The 23,210-nt window shown below is 43.9% G+C and overlaps 2 protein-coding genes across 2 annotated transcripts in view; both read right to left on the reverse strand.

Moving 5' to 3' along the window:
- Positions 1–474: 474 nt before the first annotated feature.
- On the reverse strand, positions 475–3,227 carry OTOR (otoraplin). Its single transcript, XM_058679855.1, has 4 exons — positions 3,113–3,227; positions 2,607–2,746; positions 1,546–1,653; positions 475–498 (listed from the first exon to the last, which is right to left on the reverse strand). The coding sequence occupies exons 1-4, from the start codon at positions 3,225–3,227 to the stop codon at positions 475–477; spliced, it is 387 nt and encodes a 128-aa protein (XP_058535838.1).
- A 3,665-nt stretch (positions 3,228–6,892) lies between these two features.
- Positions 6,893–23,210, reverse strand: part of SNRPB2 (small nuclear ribonucleoprotein polypeptide B2) — a 123,466-nt gene continuing 107,148 nt past the window's right edge. The window contains exons 2-7 of the mRNA XM_058679613.1: positions 14,714–14,802; positions 14,177–14,349; positions 9,895–10,035; positions 9,144–9,194; positions 7,681–7,769; positions 6,893–7,233 (exon numbers count right to left, since the gene is read on the reverse strand). Coding sequence (XP_058535596.1) covers positions 7,074–7,233; positions 7,681–7,769; positions 9,144–9,194; positions 9,895–10,035; positions 14,177–14,349; positions 14,714–14,777 — 678 coding nt within the window. The 5' untranslated portion in view covers positions 14,778–14,802 and the 3' untranslated portion in view covers positions 6,893–7,073. The remainder of the gene's footprint in view (positions 7,234–7,680; positions 7,770–9,143; positions 9,195–9,894; positions 10,036–14,176; positions 14,350–14,713; positions 14,803–23,210) is intronic.

A 23,210-nucleotide genomic window follows, 5' to 3' on the forward strand; every position in this document is an offset into this window, starting at 1 on the left:
GCCTGATAAAGCAGTCAAGGACAGTCCAAAGCCTTGGGACCCTGCACCTGTGTGGGAGACCTAGAAGAAGCTCTGAGCTCCCGGCTTCGATCGGTGCAGCACCAGCTGTTGTGGTCACTTGGGGAATGAATCAACGGATGGAAGATTTTTCTCTCTGTCTCTTCTCCTCTCTGTATATCTGACTTTGTAATAAAAATAAATAAATCTTAAAAAAAAGAAATATAATTCTCCAACCTCAGGTCATTTCTTTGGCTCGAACATAGCCCTGTTTGTGGGAAGGCAAGTCTAGCAGGAAACCAGCTAGAGACGGAAACACACTGACTTGTCATCCAGCCCCACCCCACCCCCGCCCCCCCGGACGTGTAATGTAACAAACTCTTGAAGCAAAAGTCCAGAATTAGAGACACACATTTTTTGTAATATTTAATATTTTCTTTATTTTTGGCCTTTCTCTCTGCCATTTGGACTGATGTCTCATTCACAGAAAAAGTCAATATCCTGTGGGGGGAAAAAAAGAAGAGAAGAAACAAAACTTTGAACTGGGCAGAGTGAACCAGAAAACAGATGTGCACTCTTTATCTGAAATCAAGTTCAGTCAAAGAGAAATTCACATTTAAAATGTGTAGATGTCGACAAGTATGAAACCGTCACTACTTGAAGTCAAAAACTTCTTAAAATGAAAATCTGCCACTAAACTTTTTAATTCATGGTTGCTTGGTAGATTCTGGCTTAGTGCTCAGAAGCCAGGACGAGCCAGTCGCACGTGCGGAGGCTGGGATGTCGGAGGCGCAGTAATTAGCTCCAGGAGAATAACTTCTAAGAACCGCTTGCAGAGTGGCTCACAAAAGATCTTTTATTCCTGCCAGGAGTTTACAGGAGCCCAGGGCACAAGGGAGAGCATGATTGTGTTTCATACAAAAATACAATGTACCCACTACAAAAAAAATAAAGCACTCAAAGATTATTTTGATTTTCTCAAAAACAGCTGTTCCATTTCCCCTAATCTGTCATTACTGAATAAGTGCCAACGATTGGGAAGTCGGCTAATACTATTTTGATTTCTTTCTTTGCAATACAGCCTCTTTTCTAGGATGACTTTCATATAAAACAAAAAAGGTACTATTTCGTACACTTGGAATTTGCTAAGAGGTTAGCTCTTTGACACTTTCAATACACACACACAATAGATATTCTGACTAGTTTCATCATAATGGTCATTTCGCAGTGCACATGGCTACCAAAACCTCAAGTTCGTCTTCAGTACATATAAATTGTTTGCCAATTATATCCGCAATAAAGCTAAAAAAAAAAAGAAAAGAAAAAAAGAAAAGAAACAAAGCCGAGTTGTACGGAGAACATCCACAAATCTTTCACTACCTAAAGTAGCCTAGGTGCTTTCCCGGGCTTGCTCTATCAGAAAAGTCAGCAAAGGAAGTTGAGTGCCTTATACTAAAATTCCGTATCCGTTGCATGATGTGCTTTTGAGGGCATCCCAGGCAAGATCCAAGCTAGGAGTCCTTCTCCGGTCACCCTAGAGACACTTACCGTGGTTGGCACTTCCTTGGTAGCTGCTTGGTACACACGCTGCTCCTCAACCAAGTTGCTGGGGAAGTAACCCACAATGCCCATCTCATCCTGGCTGTCACCGTACACCTGTAAGCCGGAAGAGTAGCGTTGAGGGCAGTGCTGGTGGGAGGATCTTCTCAGGCATGCGCAGCATCCTCTTTGCTGACAGCAACACTGCCAGTCCTTCCCTTTCCCTGGGGGCTCCCAGTGCTCCCAGCTAGCCTTGGCGTTCCCCCCAGCACTAAGGAACCCCCACACATGGAATATTTCCTTGTCATACAAACTTCCAAGTTGTCTAAAATCTGTTTGGAAATCATCAATAAATAAAGCTGGTGCATTTTTTTTTTGAACAGTGAATTTACGCTTCTATTTTAAAGGATGCGCACTTCTCAATTTTTAACAATTCCCTCACACAGATACTTGAAGGCACTTAGATGTAGTTCTTTTTGACATTAGAGGCTATGTTTGGGGCTACAGAGGAAGGCAGTAAAGCGCCGCATCTTCATCCCTCCCCCGGGCCCACTCGGGTATGTTTTTACTGAAGAAAGCAGATTCTTTGCAATTAAAGGGATTGCCAACATTTCCTGAAAGAATCTGAAACTTGAGTTTGTTCCAGCACTTGGGACTTGAATTTGGCCAGTCTTCTGAAACATTTTTGAATAAGAAGCAAGTCTTTGGAATGTTCAATCCGCAAAGCATTTGGATTTTTCTTCTGGCCATCACATCACCTGCATTTGGTTTTTCTATGAAATCATCTTTGAAATACAAGCAGAAAATACCTAAATTTTTGTTTCTTGTGCCTAAAATCTCTACCTTGTTGTTAACAGCTAGTTTACAGCATTAAAGTACGTAGAAGGTAGGTTAGCATCTCAGAGCATCTCAGTGACACTGTGGATACACAAGTGCTCAAGGAAATGAAGCATTGTGAGAAATTTGCATGCACGCAACAATATTTTTGCATCCAAATAATAATAATAATAATCTCCATGTCTATGAACTTTTTGAAGCTCCCTCCTTTTTTTTTAATCATCTTGTCTTACACTGCCAGCCCAAATCTCCCCAGCTGCATTTTCCTTCACCAGCTTCGAGTACACGTAGATCTGCTGCCCTTTGCTGACGTTAATGAATCTACAGTCTGGGGCATTGTAATCTTCCTGAGCTTGAGCCAGAGAAATGGTATCTGCAAGGGAAAAAAAAAAAAAAGAAAGAAAAAGAAAATTCAAACAAATGTATCTAATGGTCCTGAATTTTCTAGCAGTCAAAAGGCAAAGAATGCGAGAATAAGAAAACTCGCAAGTCAGAGAGACTGATGTTTTTCATCTCACAGCCAGGATTCAATTGGAGATGCAGACGGCCAAGACAAGCGAGCTGCAAGAACATCTCAGCCAACTGAATCGGACGTGGAGAGATGGCAGATCGCTGAAAGCACAGACCTGGACAAGCCATCCTAGTCACGTGCACCCTCAAGAAGACGGCGCTTCAAGGTAGTTACATCACATGCTGTCAGAGAAGAGAAAGATCATGAGCAGCATAAGCAAGTCCTTACAGACACACTCGGCATCGGCACAGAGCTTCTTAGAGGCCAGTCTGTCCATAAAGATGCCATGCACGGCCCACACAGCCACGAAACCCGAGAGCAGGAGCAGCACGCTTCTTGCCATCTTCCCCGTGGCTGTTTTGGCCAGCACCCTTGGACTGGAAGTGAGGACTGCTGCAGGAGTTCCATCTTTTATGCAAGAGCCAGACCTCTGGGTAAATACCCAGGGCCAATGGGAAAGGTCCACGGCTCGTATGCTTTCATAACAGGCAACCCCGTTCCAGGGGCTAATTAGCATCTGCTTTTCCAAAGGGATTCAAACTCAGCATCTTTTTTTACACACAAGGGGTGTTCAGGTGTGCTATTGTTTAGTTACTCCGGTTTGCCTTATTGCATCCATCAGCAGGGTGTGCTTGAGAGGATTACAAAATTTAAACCATTATTATTATTATGGTTTAGTGTGACTTTCACTTTCTGAGCAAAGATGTGCTGCTGACTGCAGGAATATCTTGATTGTGTGAGACTTGGGGCTGGTGTTGTGGCACAGTAGGTCAAGCCAGTGCTGCAGCACCGGAACCCCTAATCAAGGTGCTGATTGAAGGCCTGGCTGCTCTGATTCCAATCCAGCCCCTTGCTATTGCTTCTGGAAGGCAGGGAATTATGGCTCAAATGCTTGGGTCCCTGCTGCCCACATGGGAGACCCAGATGGAGCTTCTGGCTTTGACCTGGCCTTTGCAACCATTTGAGGAACAAACCGGCAGCTAGAACTTTTCTCTGTTTCTGTCACTTTGCCTTTCAAATAAATTAAGTAAATTTTGGAAAATTAAAAAAGAAAACTATGAGATCTATTAAAGCCCCTTCCAAAAGTTCCCAGGAAAATGTGCATTATTTTAAAATTCTATCTGGATTTACATAATATCTAGGTAAAGGACTTTCACATTGACAAGTCCTTCGTGATAGAATTCTAACAAGTTCTGTCTGTCCTAGGCACATGAATTTGCAAATACTAATTACTGTACATCCAGACCCTACCAACAGGGAAAGGAGGCTTGAGGAAAATAGTACAATCTTTTCTCCTCCTCCTCAATCCAAGACTTTTGAAACTTGGTATGAGGTGCTCATAGATGATGCTTGGCAGACAGGCAGAGTTAAAGGTTGCTCCCTACCCCTGCCACTGGGCATTTTTCTCACGGAGAGGGGCACTGTGAGCTGAGGCACCAGGATATAGCACCATTCTGCATGGCAGGCACTGGAGACACAGCTATGAATGCAAAATGACCCCAGCTTGAGAATTCACTTCCTAGTGAGACAAACTGCAATTTGCGATTTTCTCTGAGGTGTTTGAGGCTGGTTTGTCTCCCACGAGGTGGCCCCAGTTCTTCCCCCCATCCATTATTTCTGGATGAGCTCTCCTGCTCAGCAATGAAGCTTCAGAGGGGTACCTCCTCCCACACCCACCCACAAAGCAAGGAAGAGTGCAACTTATTGAGCACTCCAATGCCAACTAAAAATAATTTTGTCCCTAAGGGTCAACTGATAAGCAAAATATCCCAACAGTACATAATACAAAGGTTGTATTGTTTAGGGCTGTTATTGCATGTAGATGTGTGTACAATGTTTTCTGGTTGTCTGTGCATATTTCTGTCATGTATTTTTCTGCACTTTCACTCATGTGTCATTTTTGGGATTAGGAGCTGATAATTGGTCCTGGTTTGGGAGCTTGATTCAATATCTCGATTGTATATGAGACAAGTGAGGTTCCCCAAAGAATAGAGCATCCTATGCTATGTGGATATGAACATTTAACTAGTCTCATGTAAAAATTGTATTTGCATCTAACCTACTCACAACTTCACACACTTCAAATTATCCCTAAATTACTTATCATGCATGTTCAGTAGAGACAGAATATTCTTCCAGATACAGTCAGTGGTTGAGCCCGTGGATGTGAAACACACAGATAAGGAAGTAGACTACATTGCTCTAAGTTTATAGTCTTTAATAGTACTAAATAGACTTATCCAAAGATAGATTACTTCTATGTAAAATGAAGATCACAAAGACGTGAGGATCTGAAAGACTAGAGTGCTTAACAACTGAATGCTACAAGACCCTGGGTTACAGGATTGGGTCATTAAGAGATCAGCAAAACTGCAATCAGATAGTTGTTTTTTGATTTTGATAATAATGTCGTTATCAAGAGGTTGATCTTGTACTAAGGAAAACCACATGGAAGTTGGAAGGGTAATATGTCATCAGGCCAACTTTCTGCAGTTCCTTTGTCCTCGCAAACAGTTCAGGCTGTTTTATGAACTATTTCTTAAATTTCTATTTACATTTGGAATTGTATTGAAATACAAACATTAAATCAAGTATCATTTCTGTGCTCAAAATCAAATAGAATGTGTGAGAGGCCCACCACACTCCTATGCTAATGTTTACGGCCACTGTGTTCGTGGTATCTCCAAGATGGAAAGAACCTACATGCCCATCCACTGGTGAAACAGACTGCAGTTACAAGCCAACACCAGTATCAAGAGAGCTCCACTCCAAGTGGGGCTGAACTACGTGACACAGTTGGGTGGCTCCCTCGGGCTGCAATGTGGCACACGTAACTTTTAGGGATAATGGGATGTGCTGTATCATGTGTGTCTATGACTGCCCGAGGTAATCAAAACACTAAAATGGTTGAATTTTATAGTTGGTAAATAATCTCAACTTTCAAAATACCCTAAAATAGTTACTAATTTTGGAGTAGAAGCAAGTGCTTTTAAAGGCCCAATTTCTTCCTCTCGTGTCTCCTCCATTCTCACCTACCTCCAGCATTCCTAGCACTTCCGCCTCCTCTAACGCAGACGCTCAGAGCCAGTGCCGGAGCCTGCGGTCAACCTGTGCCAGTTTCCGTCCTGAGACAAATAGAGTAACCAAGAGTACAGATAAAGTTTAGTCACATAACTGATTTCTCTAGTATCTCACACTGGAATTCGTAAAAGTGAGTTTTCATTGTTCACTACTCTGAGTGCATGCCCAAGTATGTGATAATGACCTATCTCTAAATTAATTTTAAAAGTGATAATGTAAACTTTCATTGAAGGAAATATTCAAACACAAACACATAAAAATAGCTAATACCTTTTAGCATGTGCTTTTTATAAGACAAACTACCCACTTCTAAAAGCATGCAGTTTTATTGGCAAGCAAGCTTTAAGTTTAAATTGAAGGCTGCGGAAAATGAGCTTTGGAAATGCCTCATTAATAATTACAAAGAAGTAACAAGATGAGCACTGGTTACCTTGTCCATTAGCCTACTGGCTTCATAAAAAAAATGGATCAGAAAATCTTCCCCTTAAGAGTTCTTTATTCAGGAAAGAAGTCAGATAGTAATCGTGCAAAATTCCTGGGAATACACTACCCCAGGACACCAGTGTTCCCTCCTCCGCTTTCTCCCAAGACAGAACAACTAACGGGTCTTTATTGAACGGAGAGATCTCGGTGCCCGCCGTCTGCGAACGTGATGCTCATTTCTGTGGAGGGCACACTGGCCACACTGAGACCCTGCCTGGGCTTCCGTGCTTCTAATATCCAGGCTGATCTCTGCCACCAGGCCTTAGAAGCTTCTATAACTTAACTCACAGTAACTTTCATTAAAACAATCCCATATTGCTATATCATTAGCTGGTCCATAATACTAGGAACCATGCTGTCAGAGTTTTAGACTGTAAAAAGTGATGTAGACTGGAACAGACATTGGATGATACATCAATGGGCCAATAAACAAGCCATTATGTATACAGAATACAAATAAGTTTATTGTACAAAATTAAGGCATTCATATTTCATATTTCCCTAAGGCTAAAGACTAGATTAGTTTTTAAGTCCTTCACAAAAATTCCACTCCCCCCCACCCCACAATGGTATCGACAGACACTATAAATAACGCCAGGCCCTGCAGAAAGGACTCTCCCACATGTCACTTCTTGGCGTAGGTGATCTTCATGGCATGGGATGGTGTGATCTTAAACCCTTGTAAAGCATCCCTGGCAGCTCCCGCCTGCCCATCATTTTCAAACTCAACGAAAGCAATGTCGTGTCTTCCAGGTACCAAACGTACCTCCTTGAAACCAGGGAATCTGTAAAGAAAAACAACTCATGAAGATGTGCAAATACTTACATGTCTGCTGAGTTATCAAATTGCTTGAGTAACTCTGTATTGGTCCAGGAAAAGCACTCACAGTCTACAACATGAAACCCGAGTACTATGCAGCAAGAGCCTAAATATAATTCATAGTGTGAAAGAACCACAGGATTGATGTAAGCTAACTCTCTTTGTCATTATGCTATCAACACATTGCTTCTTTCTTTGCTCATCAATTAGAACTACTAATTCCAAACATTAGAGGAAATTAAGGTTTTTATTTGCTAAATCTGCAGCTTGGCTTTAATTCATGATTAATCCCAAACCAAATCAATGCACCGGTAAGGAATTACTGCTGTGTGATGACAAATGGATCCCACCCTTGCAACAGCCATTTGTCCTCTCTGGAGGCTCCACAGACTTGCTTATGAAAAAAACTTACTGATTAAACAGCATGGATAACATCATCTCATTAGTCTCTTCCGGTAAGTTATTAAGGAATAAAATATAGTTTGGAGGGTAATCAGGGACCTATTAAAAAGAAAAAAAGGCAAAGACAGCTTATAAGTATAAACAACACTATAAGCCATCAGTTCTTACATTAAAGATAAATCCACAACACTCGGTACTCCCCACAGCAGTGTTCCCACCTCCCAGCACATCACAAACCTGGGAACTAGAAAGATTACCACCAAGTACACTACTGGTTGGCTTAATTTATAATTTTTCTTGCCAAGTAAATTAAGTATGCACAGCTACTAGCTCTACACAGGTTGGAGTGGTGGGGGACTAGAGGGAACAGGTATGGTTCATAAGACAAAGACCTTTCTGGCTGGCAAGATGGCACATAAGCCTAAATCTCTGCCTGCAGCACTGGCAAGCCATATGAGCACCAGCTGCTGTCCTGGCTGCTCCACTCCATGAACCCGCTGCCTGCTGTGGCCTGGCAAGGCAGCGAAGGATAGCCCACGACCTTGGGCCACTCTTCCCAGGTGAGACCTGGAAGGAGCTCCTGGCTCCTGGCTTTGGGCCAGCTCAGCGGAAGAGGATGGAAGATTTCACTCTCTGTTTTGCCTTCTCTCTATAATTCTGTTTTTCAAACAGAAATAAAATAAACCCTACATATATGTGTATATACATATATATAAAGGATCATTCTATCTTCAGGCTAGCTTCATGAAAAAGATCAATATAAAGAACAATCAGTGAACAGTTCAAAGCTAAGAGAATATTTGTCAGGTGGACTACAAAAGCCTCAAGATTTCAAAGAAAGGAAGTGGACATAGAAATTGCAAATAAAACAAGGACAAGAGGGAAAGGTCAGGTACACTGAGATTTCTCTGGACTTCAGGTTCCTGCCAAACTCTAGCATCAGAAAGAGACAGAAAAAATGCAACCAATGGCCCATAACTGAGAAGGAATTTCTAGAGGATTTATACAGGAGGCTGCAAACAGTAAGGCCAAAACATTCGTGGCTGAGAAAGTGAGGGCATGTGTGAGTGGAAACAGCTTCCTGGAGTGTCCGAGGTGCTCAGAAACGACGGTGTGCGGGAACAGAGCCATGAACCTCGCCTTGCCCGGAGCCAGAGTCGGCCAAGCTCTGGCCACACGGTGCAGGGCAACAGCACTGCTGACACGAGGTCTGAAATGGGTCATCAGGGACTGATAAATGGGAAACAAGCAATGACGCGAGGTTTTGTCCTTCCCACTTAAAATTAAAATGTTGAGGAACCTTATACGATACACAATTTAAAAGTATAATGTCTTGTAGATCAGTTTTTGGGAAACCAGCTGCTTTATATTGTTTATTTTTAATGATCTAATGTTATTGATGTTGGTTTTTTTTTTTTATCATTTTTTCCCTAATTTTATTCTAGAATAAGCACTAAATGGAAAAAATACTACCTGAGGATTTGCTGCTGCATTTCCTTGGTTATTAGCTGCATTTGGTGTTACCTAAACAAAAGAAACAGGGTGAGAGCTAAAATAGCAGAACACAGGCTTAAATCATGTATAAAAACAACTTTAACGTCCAGGTTTTCTAATGTCAAGCAATTTCAGTTTTAAGCATTCCCCTTTTAGCTTTGCCAGCCCTAGTTTTAAGGAACTGTACCATAAAATCACTATGCTTTCAGCTTATGGAGCACTAGGGAAGGGCAGGAGGACAAATGTTACTTTAAAACAACTGGACAAAGTCAAACACTGTACCTAGTGAAAATGCTTTTCTAATCATTTTCAATCCGGAAGTAAATGTTTTTGGATGCTAAGTTTCACTTTTACATGGTATTTCATACTAGATTTGCATCCTTGAATTGCTCAGAGAAAGCAGCACTTGGCAGAGTACTCGGGATTAAAGATAATGTCTGCAGTACTAATCTGCATGTAGCAACAGAGAAAAAAGCCAATGAGTTATACAATCAAATGTCATGCAATTACAAACTGCCCACTATCTACCTCAATATGGAAAGGCCATTTTAATTTGTTGCTAAAATATAAATATTGAAATTTGAGAACCTAGCCATTCCAATTTCTTAAATTGTACCTTTTAAGCACATTTATTTACACAGACACACACATGTCTCCAAGACCACCCATTACATTTAAGGCAGGCTCATCAAGCTGACACCAAAGGAACATCCCCTGGGACCCCGCTCACCTGGCCAGGCTTTTTGTTGGCAGCTGCTGCAGCCTGTTCCACGGCCTTGGCTTTTTTCTTTTCTTTTTTCTTCTCTTTGTCAGCAAAAGTGCCACGCATTTTAGATATTATATCAGAATCTGTTTTTGCATACTGGATTCTCTGTTTTAATGATTTAAAAATAGGTTATTTCTCACTTAAACTAGTTATTAATATTTTCAATTATTACACAAACACATCACAAGCCAATTTGAAACATATTTCTAAAGAAATCCTAAAATATACTGAATGCTAAATGGAAACAAATTGAGTAACAACAGACGAAGTTAGGTTCAACTGTTCATTACAGGGAAAACCATGAGCTTTCATTTGGGAAAAACAAGACCGAAACGCCCAACTACGTCTTTCTGCTCAGCAGAGAAAAAGCATTTGAAAGCTATCAACTCCTCACCAGTAACTCTCAACAGAAGAGTCAGCATGGCATATGAAGGTATGGAATTCGTTTCTTCCCACAGTTCAAGTATACAGGGAACTGGGAATGCCCGTCCTCTGAATAGTACCTGAAAGTGAGATGACTTTAAGGGTAGCATCAATGTGATTTCAAAATGCTTTGAGGAAACTGAAGGATAGTATCTCAGCCCGCCTGACTGGGGCCCTGCTTATTCTCACTTTGCCAGGTCAGCAAGAATGGCAGCTCCGTGGTGCGAGAACAAGCAGGAGTGCATCCACAAGCCCGGTGTAGGACGGCAGCTTCATCAGCTACACAACATGCAACCTGCTTGCCCAGTGAGCTTGGAAAAGTGTAGCAAGTGTGGCTGGGGTCTGAGGTCCAGCACAAGCAGCAAGGACACAGTGGGTGGCGATTTACATAGAGCAGCACCAGCCTGGTCAGAAGAATCATCCCACCGCTAGATTACACAGTGTTAAACAGCAAGCAGCTAAACAGTGATCTAGGATCTAACACCAAATTGCAACTTCCGTGTTAAACAAACACTTCCTCCCTGGAAGGAGCGCATCACCTATGCTGATCACAAGAAAACACAGCAGTCCTACCCCACAGAACAATTCAGGTGCGTATGTCTCCCACCTGAAGGGCAGGTTCGCTCCCCAGCTCTGGCCTCTGAGAGCTAGCATGGATGTGTCCCTCAGGAAGCAGCTCTGCCATCCACCCAGGACAGTGGGCTGAGTCCCGGGCTCCTGGCTCTCAGGGCCCAGCCCCAGCTATCGCCATTAGGGGAGCAGATCAGGGGATGGAGCTCCTGACTCTCAAATCCTTAAAAAGCAACAAAATAACAATGTTGGGAGAGCAAGAATTTGATCTCCATCTGGATAAAACCTGCCATTTCTAGTAGTGTCAATGAGAGATCAGGGAGTCTGTTTTACTGAGCTAGAGATGTATGGCTGGGCACCGAGGGGGAGGCTCGGCAGCATTCTCCGGAATCCCAAGACTTCTCAGGCTCGCCTGCACTGTGCGCCCACCCTGGCAGGCAGCGCACCGTGACCTAACCAGAGGGGACAGGCTGACAGCTGAAGGCGACTACCATTTGTCCCCAGGGACTCCCTCCCTGGGATCTCCAACCTTGTTTGTGCTTGGCCTGCATAGTCCTCAAGTGACCTGACAGGTCTGCCCTGACGACAGACACAAGTGCAAACACCTGATCTTAGCAAAGGCTCTTGGGCGACCATTCTAAACCAAGCCTTTCAGCAGTGGTGATCCTGTCTGCCAGGGGGCAGCTGGCGCTGTCTGGAGGCATCCTGGCATCTAATGCCTAACAGCCACACTGCTAACACCCTACAGTGAACACTATAGTCCCCTACAACAAAGTACTATTCACCTGACAACGTCAAGAGGAGCAGTGTTGAGAAACCCTGGTCTGGATTAAACACCCATTAGAGGAAACCTCAGCTCACAGCCTAGACACAGAGAAGGGCAATGGGCTCATTTACACCAACGGCTGGGAAGAGGGCCCGACTTCACTGAGTACCACCAAGAGTCCTTGAATCACAAAGAATCACCTTGTTCAGTTTCATGTTATGGCATGTTATTTTTATTTCTAATTTGGTTTGCTGGAATACAAACATAAGAAAAACTAAGCTACATAAATGGATACAAATAAGACATCTCAAAGAATTCTCCCTTTTTTCCAGAATTCTGAAAATTTGGCAACCCCTGCCATCTTCCTGATACAACTCCAACAGAAACATCAGGTTAATGGACTGTCACAATCACTTGACAAGGTGAGGCCAGGGCCAAAACACAACAGTTCCCACTGTTCCTGTACCTGAGCAGCAGACACATGCAAGCTCCTCACATCCATCCAACAAAACAGCCATCAAACCCACGAAAGAGAATTACCTTCATGTTAGTGTAATTTTAGATCTAAACTAAATCCAGTTCTACATTGCTGTCATTTGAGATCTCAATTATTCTATTTCCTCACAATTTCAAGAAATGTCAGTCGGTTGTCCACTGGTTGACAGTGAGGGCTAGAAGTCCAGTATGCCAGGATGGGATCACCTCCCACACAGATGGTGCCTGATCAGGTGGGAGGTGACGGGAGAGAAGTGAGGAGGGATCTTACCCCAGCGACAAACAGAAGGCGCTCAAGTCCTGAGGTGGCCAGCACCATGCCCCTCAAACGACCAGCCACGGCCAACAGTGCCTGTTCATGACCCTGCTGGAACACAACTTCGCGCGCCCACTTAGCACATGTCCACCTAGGGCTGCTTTTCTTGCTGTGACAGAATTGAGCGAGTCCCTGCAAGGAGGACCACACGGCTAGAGGAGCCAAAAATATTTACTCTCTGGCTCCTCACTGAAAGATGACTGACTCCTAGCACAACAAATGCCAGTGGTGGGAGACTAGTTTCCACATCTTGATGCTGAAAGTCATATTAATACAACCTACATGGATAATCACCCATTCCTGTCCCCGACTCATTTGTAACATCAAAGGATTAGACCAGCAGCATAGCGGGTGGATCAACCCAGCCCATTGCCTGTCTCTCTATGGCCTGCTAAGTAAGAATCATTTTTTTAAGATTTATTTAATTTCATTGCAAAGTTAGATATACAGAGTGGAGAGGCACAGAGGAAGATCTTCTATCCAATGATTCACTCCCCAAGTGGCTGCAACAGCCAGAGATGCACCGATCCAAAGCCAGGAGACTGGAACCTCTTCTGGGTCTCCCACGCGGGTGCAGGCTCCCAAAGCTTTGGGCCGTCCTTGACTGCCTTCCCAGGCCACAAGCAGGGAGCTGGATGGGAAGCGGGGCTGCCGGCATTAGAACTGGTGCCCATATGGGATTCCGGCACATTCAAAGAGAGGACTTCAGCTACTAGGTTACAGTGCCAGACTCAGGAACTTTTAAAATACAAGTTTTAAGCGCTGTTAAAAAAGAAAAAAAAGCCACAAACACAAAACAACAGGGAGCAGAACTGTGTGACCCATGATGTCTAAAATACTTATTATTTCTTCCTTTGACTTTTGCTAATGCCTGAATTAGAGCAAAGACTATCCGGCCAGCTGACACCCTGGAGGGAATGAAGCGACAAGCACAGAGTTAACAGGAAAACCAGAATGGTGACCCCGAGCCAACATCGCTTCTCACTGCATCCAAAGGTCTGGAATCCATGCCCCAAGGCTTGTGTTCACTCTCGCAGTGGCAAGCCTTGCTTTGTAGCCTTCCCCTTCACCCAGCCTGACCATCTCTGACACCACGGCCTTCCTGAGTTCCCTACTTCCCCTCCTACCTTCCCCAGTCCAAGCTTCTTCCAGCACGAGATGGGAACCTCCCCTCAGTATGCTGGAGTTTGGAAACTATCCACGCATACACACCCCCTTCCCTCTCATTATGCTTCGTAAAATCTGTGTGTTGAAAGCACGACTGTCTGCCCGAGATCAATGCTTCATCTCGACTGCCTGGTCTGGAGGGTCTTCACCACTGTGCTTGCTGGGGTTTCAGACTGGATTCCTCTTCCACCTGAAACTTTTGCTTCACATTTTTTCAGAGTTCATTTCAACTCTATGGGTTACTATTATTAATGTCTAGTTTACTACTTTGAAGACAAGAAAATCGCCTATACTGCTATTATCCTGAAAGTATTCCACATTTCAATACATTATGTTTTGCTCAATTGAATTATCCTAAGAAGGAAATAACCTTTACCTATTTCTATAAAAATAAATAAAAGAAATCCAAGTTCCCCGTAACATACAAAAAGCCAGAATTTCAAGCACCTCTGTATAAATCTAGCACACCATTCCCAGGGATTAAAGCACAGCTACCAGTCCTGACTTACCATTGGTTTCCCGTAAAAGGGGAAGCCTTGTAACTGTCTCAGAGCGTTTGTGGAGGAGCCCAGTTCCTTAAAAATCACAAAGGCCTGCCCTCTCATCTTCATGGTCTTCAAAGCCACAATGTCCACCACATGGCCAAACTGGGAAAACAGGGCATACAGCGACCTCTTCAACTCTGTCCAAGCAAGAAAGGACACGTGCTGTGAGCGAGGCAATGAGACAGCCCCCTGTGTCAGTACACAGTGCTCCCTTGCCATTTAGTTACCTCATCAGCTGTCACTTCCCTCCCCACAAACACAGACGGCTATTCCCATGTGCTAGTTTAAAAAGCTATCTGAATAAGAACAGATTCAACACACTGTCCAACCCCTACCTATTTTTGTTTTTAAAAAGCCTGGAAAATTCTTACACAGACGAATGAATTTATTACTACGGAGCTAAGAAAAATGACTAGGTGAGAAGTTTTGTCGTACAATTTTTAAAGATTGTAGTGAGCAAACACATTTAAATTATGAATATTTCTTTTAAAAAGCACTTACCTTCTTTTTTTATTTTATCATTCATATTATTAATATAAATAGTATGATTCGGTCTGATATCCATGTTTGCATAAAAATATTCAAATAGCCTAAAAGAGAAGATAAAAAAACCTATTACCAAAACAAACAAAAACCCTTATACTCACTTATTCCAAATGGCATGGTTAAATCACACACAATACAATGACTATCATGAGCTCTGCCATTTACTTTCAATTGCACTTGTCAGGATGTTTGGCCAGACTCTAATCCCTCTCCAGACAGGCACAGGATCAGAGACAGAGCTCCACACCTCAGGTCCACTCCCCAGATGGCTGCCAGATGGCCCAACCTGGCAGAGGTCAAACGAAGGGAGGGACCAGACACTCACTGAGGGTCTCCAGCCACTTGGGCCTGCACTGATGTGTCTCAGGGTCAGGCCTCCTATGTCGGAGGCAGGAGCAGCCACTGGGCAGCACTAATAGGTCTCAGGAAACTGGAGTCGAGAGGCAGAGCAGGCACTCCAACCAGAACGTGGGCCACAGGCGGCTTTTTTTTTTTTTTAAGTTTTATTTTTACTGGACAGTCAGATATACAGAGAGGAGGAGAGACTAAAAGGAAGATCTTCTGTCCACTGGTTCACTCTCCAAGTGACCACAATGGCTAGAGCTGAGTCAATCCAAAGCCAGGAGCCTCTTCCAGGTCTCCCACACAGGCGCAGGGTCCCAAAGTTTTGGGTCACCCTCGACTGCTTTCTCAGGCCACAAGCAGGGAACTGGATGGGAAGCAGGGCAGCTAGGAATAAAACTGGCGTTCATATGGGATCCTGGCATGTGCGAGGTGAAGACATAAGCCATTAGATTATCGACAGTGTCCCACAGGCTTTTTAACCACAGGCCCAATGTAAAACCTCCAGCAACATGCTGCCAGGGGCTAACACAATGTCATTCAGTATGTTTATTTTTAAACCTTCCCTTCACTTGTGATACTCTTTCCATCTGCCTAATGAAATAACTACCATTAGTAAAAAAAAAAAAAAAAAAAAGGCAAAAAGAAAAATTAATAAGCAAATAAGAAGCAAACAGCAAGTGTGCATCCAGTAAGAATTGTGAAGATGGGGCATTAGCCAAGTGTGCACTTGGAAAGCACGTGCACAGGGGTCACTTAATTGGTGTACAAGTTCACCTGCTGTCTTGTGGTGCTTAGGGGCTCACACCCCACCAACCAGCCAGCAGGATCCTAGCACCTACATCTCCCGGTCTTCCTGTGTAAAATGTGGATGGTAACAGCACCTGCCCCTTCAGACGCAGCAGACACAGTGGGCTCGAGTCCAGCACAGCCTTCGAGGCAGCTTCTACCCTGGCTACTACAGATGAAGGAACACGTGCCCTGAGGCCACCAGGACGCAGGGGCACAAGGCCTGGGCATACAGCCCTGGCCTTCTCACTTGCTCTTCCCTCCACACCCACAGGGTGAGCTGCAGGCGGGTCCTGGCGGCAAACCCTGAGCCTACTTCACCTGCCCAGGGTGGGGGGGCCTTCGGGCTCCTTCGTCTCACCAGTCAGTGGACATTGTAGGTCAACACCTTTGCGCACATTGTACAGAACCTTGGAGCGAAGGGCCTGTCTGACCCGGACTGGACTTAGACCCAGGAGCCACAGCAGACCCCTGAAAGTGCATCAGTGGAGATCTGGGGCCGGCGGGTGCACGGGATCGCGAGGTGGACGAGGGGCAGCTAGGGACACGGGCCTAACTGGCTCGTGCAATCTCCTGCAGGAGGTCTGAGGGTCTTGCACGGACTGCTCAGGGCTGGGGTCCCCGCCACCGCACCACCCCGACGTAGTGAGCGCCAGCCACGAGCCTGCCGGTCACAGACCGGCCTGCCCACCGTGCTGGCCGCGGAGGGCGCTCCGTCGTCCACAAACAAGTCCACCCCTCCGCGAAGCTCGGCGCCGCGCCACCCGACCCCGTCTCGTGGAGTAAAGAAGCCCGAAGCAGCATCGGGGAAGGAAAGAAGGGAACTCACCGGACGCCCGCGCCTCTTCCAGTGGGAACCGGAAACAGCGCCGACCCGGAAGCGACGCTCTACGTACCTCCGTCGAGCGCCGACAAGTCGAGCAGCCGAGCACCGAGCTGATCGATGCCTCCCGCGCTCCCGCGACTGTCTCTCTGCGCATGCGCCCCCCTGCTGCTCGGAAAGGAAAAGCGGGTCCTGGGGCGGGCGGTCCGCGGGGGTTTTAAGAAATTGGAGAGAAAGGTGTGGAGCCGTGGGTTTATGCTGCGAGGGAATCAAGAGACTTGATTGGTTGACCGTCCCCAAGAATTTTGGAGGCTTTACCCCACGCAGTGTTTCCTTTCGCCTATCCTTTCCCGTTGGGGTCTCGGTGTCGCCCTTCAGTGGGCTCTTGTGGCCTCTAGGCCCCTCACTGCTGCTGCCACGGTTCTCATTCCAGGGGTTCCTCACCACCTCAGACTCCAGGCTCTGCCTCAATACCTGGCTGAACTCTCCCCACGCCTCCCCAAAAGATCCAAACGACAAAAAAATTAGTTTTCTGCCACCCTAACCTCTTCCCACAAAATCCTTAGATTGTTCTAGGGATAACTTAAGGCTTTAGTGAATGGAAATCCAAAAGAAGTGCCTGCTGTGTTCATTGGTTCATCATAAACCTGAGGATAGGAAAACCGGTAAGTATCAAAATCAGGGACCTGGCCTCCCATATTTGTGTCAGGGCTGGTCTGCCTGGGATCCAGCTTCCTGCTGGTGCATTCTGGAAGACAGCAGGTGGTGGCACAAACGCTTGGGCCCCCCGCCACTCACGGGAGAGACCTGGTTGTAGTTCAGCAGTCAACAGCCTGGTCCAGCCCCTGCCATTGTGGTCATTTGGGAGAGTGAATCAGTAAATGAAAGAGAAATCTCTGTTGTTAAAACAAACAAGTAAATACATCTTTTTAAACTGAAGTTCCAAAACAAATCTAATCTTATGTCTCCTTATTCCTGTGAGGACTAAATGATCTCACTGTAAAATGATTAGAACTTTTCCACATACCAGATAAAGATAACTAAATGTTATCTGTAAATGGTATGACATGGACATATTGACAAAAGTGATGAGGCCAGATAGGTTGGTCTTGTCACCTGAGGAATTTTATTTCAGACAGTGTGCATAAAGTTGTAGCAGCTTGGAAAATAAAGGAAGCAATTTGAAAGGGGGGGGGGTGTTTGCTGTGTTCATTGAGATACCTTCAACAGTTAGAGTCTCTGATAGTCAATAGATGCACGTTGCATGAATCAGTGGATGAAGCTGCATGGGAAGTAAGGCAGCCCCAGAATAAGTGTGAAATCTTACTAAGATGCATCTTGAGGTAAGAAGGAAGGCTGCAGCACTACCGGGATGCATTCTGTCATGATACAGATGGAAAGGTGGACAGAGTGCCATCTCACGGACGTGCCAGTGGGGCAGGTGTGGCGATGCCCCACATTCAGCCACTACTTAGGAAGCCTGCATCCCAGATTAGTGTGCTGGTTGGCATCATGGCTGCTCATCTTCCCATCCAGCTTCCTGCTTATGCACCTGGAGAGAAAGCAGACAATAGCTCCAATGTTTGGGCCTCACCCGAGTCCAGCTCTGGGGATGGTAGCCATTTAGGAAATCCACCAGTGCATGGAAGGTTGGTCAGCATACCTTGCAAGCAGGTAAGTAAAACATTCACAAAAATTGCTTTCAGTGTACCTTATCTAAACTAAAACATAATATAACTTTTTTAATGATGAAGGATAAACTGCCCTGCACAATAATGTGAGCGTCTAAGCTGTGAATTACTGAAGAGACTAAACCAGACTATGCAGACTGTCTTCCTGCTGAGAGAATACCACAGGAGATACAGGGGCCTGAAGACTGGTTGTACCTCACATTCCGTTAACAACCAAACTACAGCTACTTCCATTTGCATTGTGAGAAGGAAATTAGTTAATTCCAGCTCATTGGCAATGGTCTGCATGTCCCTTTCCAGGTCATTTTACAAAGAGCCAGTGCATTTTGCAGGCCTTAAAAAGGTGCTCTGGGCTTTTCAATAACCTGTGAATGGTCTCCAGTTGTTTTTTGAGTGATTTTGAAAACCCTGTAATTGAATGCATGGCTCAAAAGCAATGAGCAGAGAGGGCTTTTCTGATCTTGCGAGAAGCCTTACATGGCTTGACTATTGACATGACATTAAGAACATGAGACCATCTACATTCTGGTCATGTGGCCTGTAAACATTCTTGTATTCTAGAGCCAGCATTCCTCTGTGACAGAATTCTCTTTAACCTCTGGCTACTGCAGATCAGATCAGGATGCCAAAGGCACAGTTTTTTTTTAAATAAATAATAGAAGATCCACTGGGCTTCTTTTGAGCTGTGCTCAATTTATAATCCTATTTCAGTTAGCGTAATACACACACACACACACACACAGAGAGGCAATGCTATAACACTTCATCCAAGCTTCATATATCTATTGATGATAAAATGTGCTTATTTTCAGGCTAGCAGAAATATCACTACAAACAGTAAGGAATAAAACCCTGACAGGGCATCTAAATTATAAGGATGGTAACTGAGGTGTCTGTTAGTAACTCTGAATGCACATCTGTTTTCCTACCTGCAAGTGTTTTATGCTTCTCATTAAATGTTGTCAGTACTTTGTAGCTGTAGTTTCTAGAAAGGGCCATGTTTAAAGGAAAATGGATCATAAAACTGCGGTGGATAAATTTTATCTTATTTATGTTAGATGGAGCCACAGAATGTATGGCAATTTGTTTGTAGCTTCTTTCTCTCCCAAGGTGGTAATTATAATAACTGATGTAGAGTGAAATTCTTTATATAGCAAACATTAAACGAATCTAGGCTTTCTTGTTGAACATCCAGTCATGTTTACATTTTTCTGGGTGGCTAGGATTTTGTTGGTTAAAACTTCAAAAGTAGCCTGCTCCCATTCAGGGGGAAATAACTGTATGGTTAATTTCCCTTCGTTTCACTCAGGTCTTACTGTTTCCATCTTTGTGGACACATTCTTGCTTTTAGGAGCAAAATCTGAGGTGCAGTGCTGAACTAATATTAATAATATGATGGCATTTCCACACAATACAGTAATATCCTGACTCCAGAATGGGTGGAATCTGAAATAGACTATGATCACTTGTACACTCCATAGGTTTGAAAATCCTGTTCATCTTTGAGGACCCAATGAGTAATCTGAAGAAGACTGGCAGAGAACCAGCCCTTCTCATAACTCAGTATTACGCGACATCAAGATAGTGCCCTCCCCGACATCAGCAAAAGTAGCAACACTCAACCACATTGCCTTCCAGACGAGAGAAACAAGATGGGAAGACCTACCCAACAGGAGACCTACCTAACAGGTAAAAATATTCCACAGAAAAATTTTTCAGTATGGTAAATGTGATTTTTTTCCCTATGGCTCACTGATGTAAGTCTTCAGCCCAATGATAATGTGAAAATCCAAATTTAGAAAGAAAACATTTTAAAGTAGGGGGCCCCAGTTGTATACTTTCAAACAAGATATAGCATCAATTTCTTTTTTTTTTTTAATTTTCTTTTAACTCTATACACTCTTTTTTTTTTTTTAGATTTATTTTATTTTCATTACAAAGTCAGATATACTGAGAGGAGGAGAGACAGAGAGGAAGTAGAGCTGCCGGGACTAGAACCAGCGGCCATATGGGATCAAGGCGAGGACCTTAGCCACCAGGCCACGCCGCCGAGCCCAATATAGCATCAATTTCATAGATATACCCCAGGTAGCCTGATCCAGTGCTTCTCAAAGACATGAGAATCACTTAGGGATTTTGATTTAGGAGGGCTGGGATGGGAGCTGAGAAGGTGTATTTGATGGAAGTGCCAGGTGATATGGATACTACTGGTTCCCAGACACATTTTGGTGAGCAGAACCCCAAACACTTCCTCTTTAAGAATGATTGGCGGGCCCGGCGGCATGGCCTGGCGGCTAAAGTCCTCGCCTTGAACACACTGGGATCCCATATGGGCGCCGGTTCTAATCCCGGCAGCTCCACTTCCCATCCAGCTCCCTGCTTGTGGCCTGGGAAAGCAATCAAGGACGGCCCAGTGCATTGGGACCCTGCACCCGCGTGGGAGACCTGGAAGAGGTTCCAGGTTCCCGGCTTCAGATCGGCGCGCACCGGCCCGTTGCGGCTCACTCACTTGGGGAATGAATCATCGGATGGAAAATCTTCCTCTCTGTCTCTCCTCCTCCCTGTATATCTGACTTTGTAATAAAAATAAATCTTTAAAAAAAAAAAGAATGATTGGCAGAGTATCCTAAAATAACTTTAGAGTTAGTATGAACTACAAAGATACTGCCAAACACAGCCCCATTTTCTTACACACAAATCAGTATTTCAGTCTGTTTCAAAGGCAGTACTGCTTATCTGAAACTCTGCTTAATTTTTAACTACCATCTCCCAAATATTTGGAAATAAGTCTTCAGTGGGAATAAGAAAACCTGAAATTTTTGTGTCCCTTTAGCAAGCATCACTGAACTGTCAGACCCTGGATCACTCTCCGAGCTGCGGGAGTGGTTGGAGCTATACACTGATATTCTGTTTGTTGCTCACCAGCTGGGCTGTCCAGGGTGTGTTCACTAAACCTTTCAGAAACTGGCATAGCCATGTGGTGCTTCAGCAATGAAGTGTGAGAACCTGAGATATGCAGCACTTCCAGGAGAAGCATTGAAAGTCAGTGCCAAGTCTGCTTGCTGCCCCATCTCCTGTCTTTATGACTGGAAAACATATTCCAGGATGGAACTTCTGATAAGCCTGAGTCCAGAGGACCTACCCCCAAACACACAGACAGACAGACAGACACACACACACACACATACCAATTCAAACTGGCCATGAAAACATTAAGAAAGAATTACCTAAGACTTAGAGGATACTTGCTAATGCAGCATAGACTAACCCATTCTGTCTTTATACACTGATTGTAAGCAATTCTGAAAAAATAATTCTTTGATAGCTCTAAAGAGTTTTATGCAAGCTATTTTACAACTAAAAGTTGTTTCCAAGTATATGGCTGAAGGGACTCATTTTTAAATAGGCCAATCAAAATAATCAATTTACAGCTGTGTAATCTTAATTGACTTTTATTGAGTAATTTAATTCCACATTTTAAAATCAGCTTAAAATTTTATTCAGTCACTTAAAAGGTGAACCAAATATGTGTTTTAAATTTTGCTAAGTTTGTGTGAAACATATTTACATAGAAGGTAAACATACAGGATTTGAAGTCACTTGTAATACAGTCCATTGTCCATTTTAAAGTATTCTTTGTTCCACCAAGAAGTCTTCATCAAAAAAAGAAATAATTCCCTATATACTGCCTGAAAAAAACTAGAAGCACAGTTCTGATTTGCATTTATTTCACTCTCAACTTTGTTGAAGATGGAGATGCCAATGTCCACAGATCAGTTAAATGACACAGACAAAAAGCTTATTCCCCTTGGGTACAAACTGGAAGCTTCCAGTGACAACTCTTACAGGGGCATCACATACTTGAGCCTCATGCTTGGTCACTTCTTTCCTTTTTCTTTTTCACTTCCCTCTCTGTTGTAGACTGGGGTCACTGTTTTCTGCTTTGTGTGTCCCTGTTCTCACTTTGAGTATCATTTCTGCTGTGTGGAACTACCTGAACAGCTGTTAAGAACTACCTGAAGTCCAACTGCAAAAGATCCATTGAGAATCTCTGCTTTTGTAGAGCTTTCCCCAGCTTCACTTATGGGGATCTGCCTCCGCTTGGCAATGGTTTTCTTATTTAAATAGGCAGGATAGAAAAGAGTAAACTTATTTGACTGAGGACCACATGCAGACCAAAGGCCAGGTCCATAAGAACCCACACATCACAGCTCAGAACCCCCAGAGAGAATATCAGCCAGACATGAGCTGGCAGATTTTAATTCCATATTCATAGAACACTTACATTAAATGACCAAAGAAGAAAATACAGCAGGGCCCGGCTGAGATGAACACCAGTGGTTTGTAGCGACGTCACCAACCTTGAGAGAAGGATTCTAAGAAATAAAGAGTGTCGTGATCACACTCCAATTTTACATGGGTCAGAATCATTTTGCAACAAAAGACCAAGACATGTCTAAAACATTTCAGGCAAGGTTTAACCTCAAGAGACAGATTGGATTTTATCACAAAGAAGCCGAAAGAAAAAATTTGCCTGGTCCCTAGTTTGAATTGCAGATTACACTGGGCTCAGACAACCCTAGAAATTATTTCTGTCTAGGGAATCTGAAACAATTATGGAAATGAGATGGCTACTTCATATTCTATTTTGTTTAAGGTGAATGTAGGTCATTTCAACTACTGTAAATCTCTAATATCCACTGGCAAAAACATCACACGGGTTAATGAGTTTATTAAAATTGATGGTGAAAAAATAAATAGTGTTTGTATCTTATTGAAGCTGGACAGACTCTCTAATAGTCGTCTT

This window comes from Ochotona princeps, chromosome 22 (assembly GCF_030435755.1).
Source record: "Ochotona princeps isolate mOchPri1 chromosome 22, mOchPri1.hap1, whole genome shotgun sequence".
NCBI lineage: Eukaryota > Metazoa > Chordata > Mammalia > Lagomorpha > Ochotonidae > Ochotona > Ochotona princeps.

What these genes read in the sequence shown, in the direction of transcription:
- OTOR (XM_058679855.1), bottom strand. Translation starts at nt 3,227, where the DNA reads ATGGCAAGAAGCGTGCTGCTCCTGCTCTCGGGTTTCGTGGCTGTGTGG. An exon ending in TGCCGATGCCGAGTGTGTCT is followed by an intron (nt 2,747 to 3,112) that starts GTAAGGACTTGC and finishes TTTCCCTTGCAG; the next exon opens with ATACCATTTCTCTGGCTCAA. An exon ending in GGGAGATTTGGGCTGGCAGT is followed by an intron (nt 1,654 to 2,606) that starts GTAAGACAAGAT and finishes TCCGGCTTACAG; the next exon opens with GTGTACGGTGACAGCCAGGA.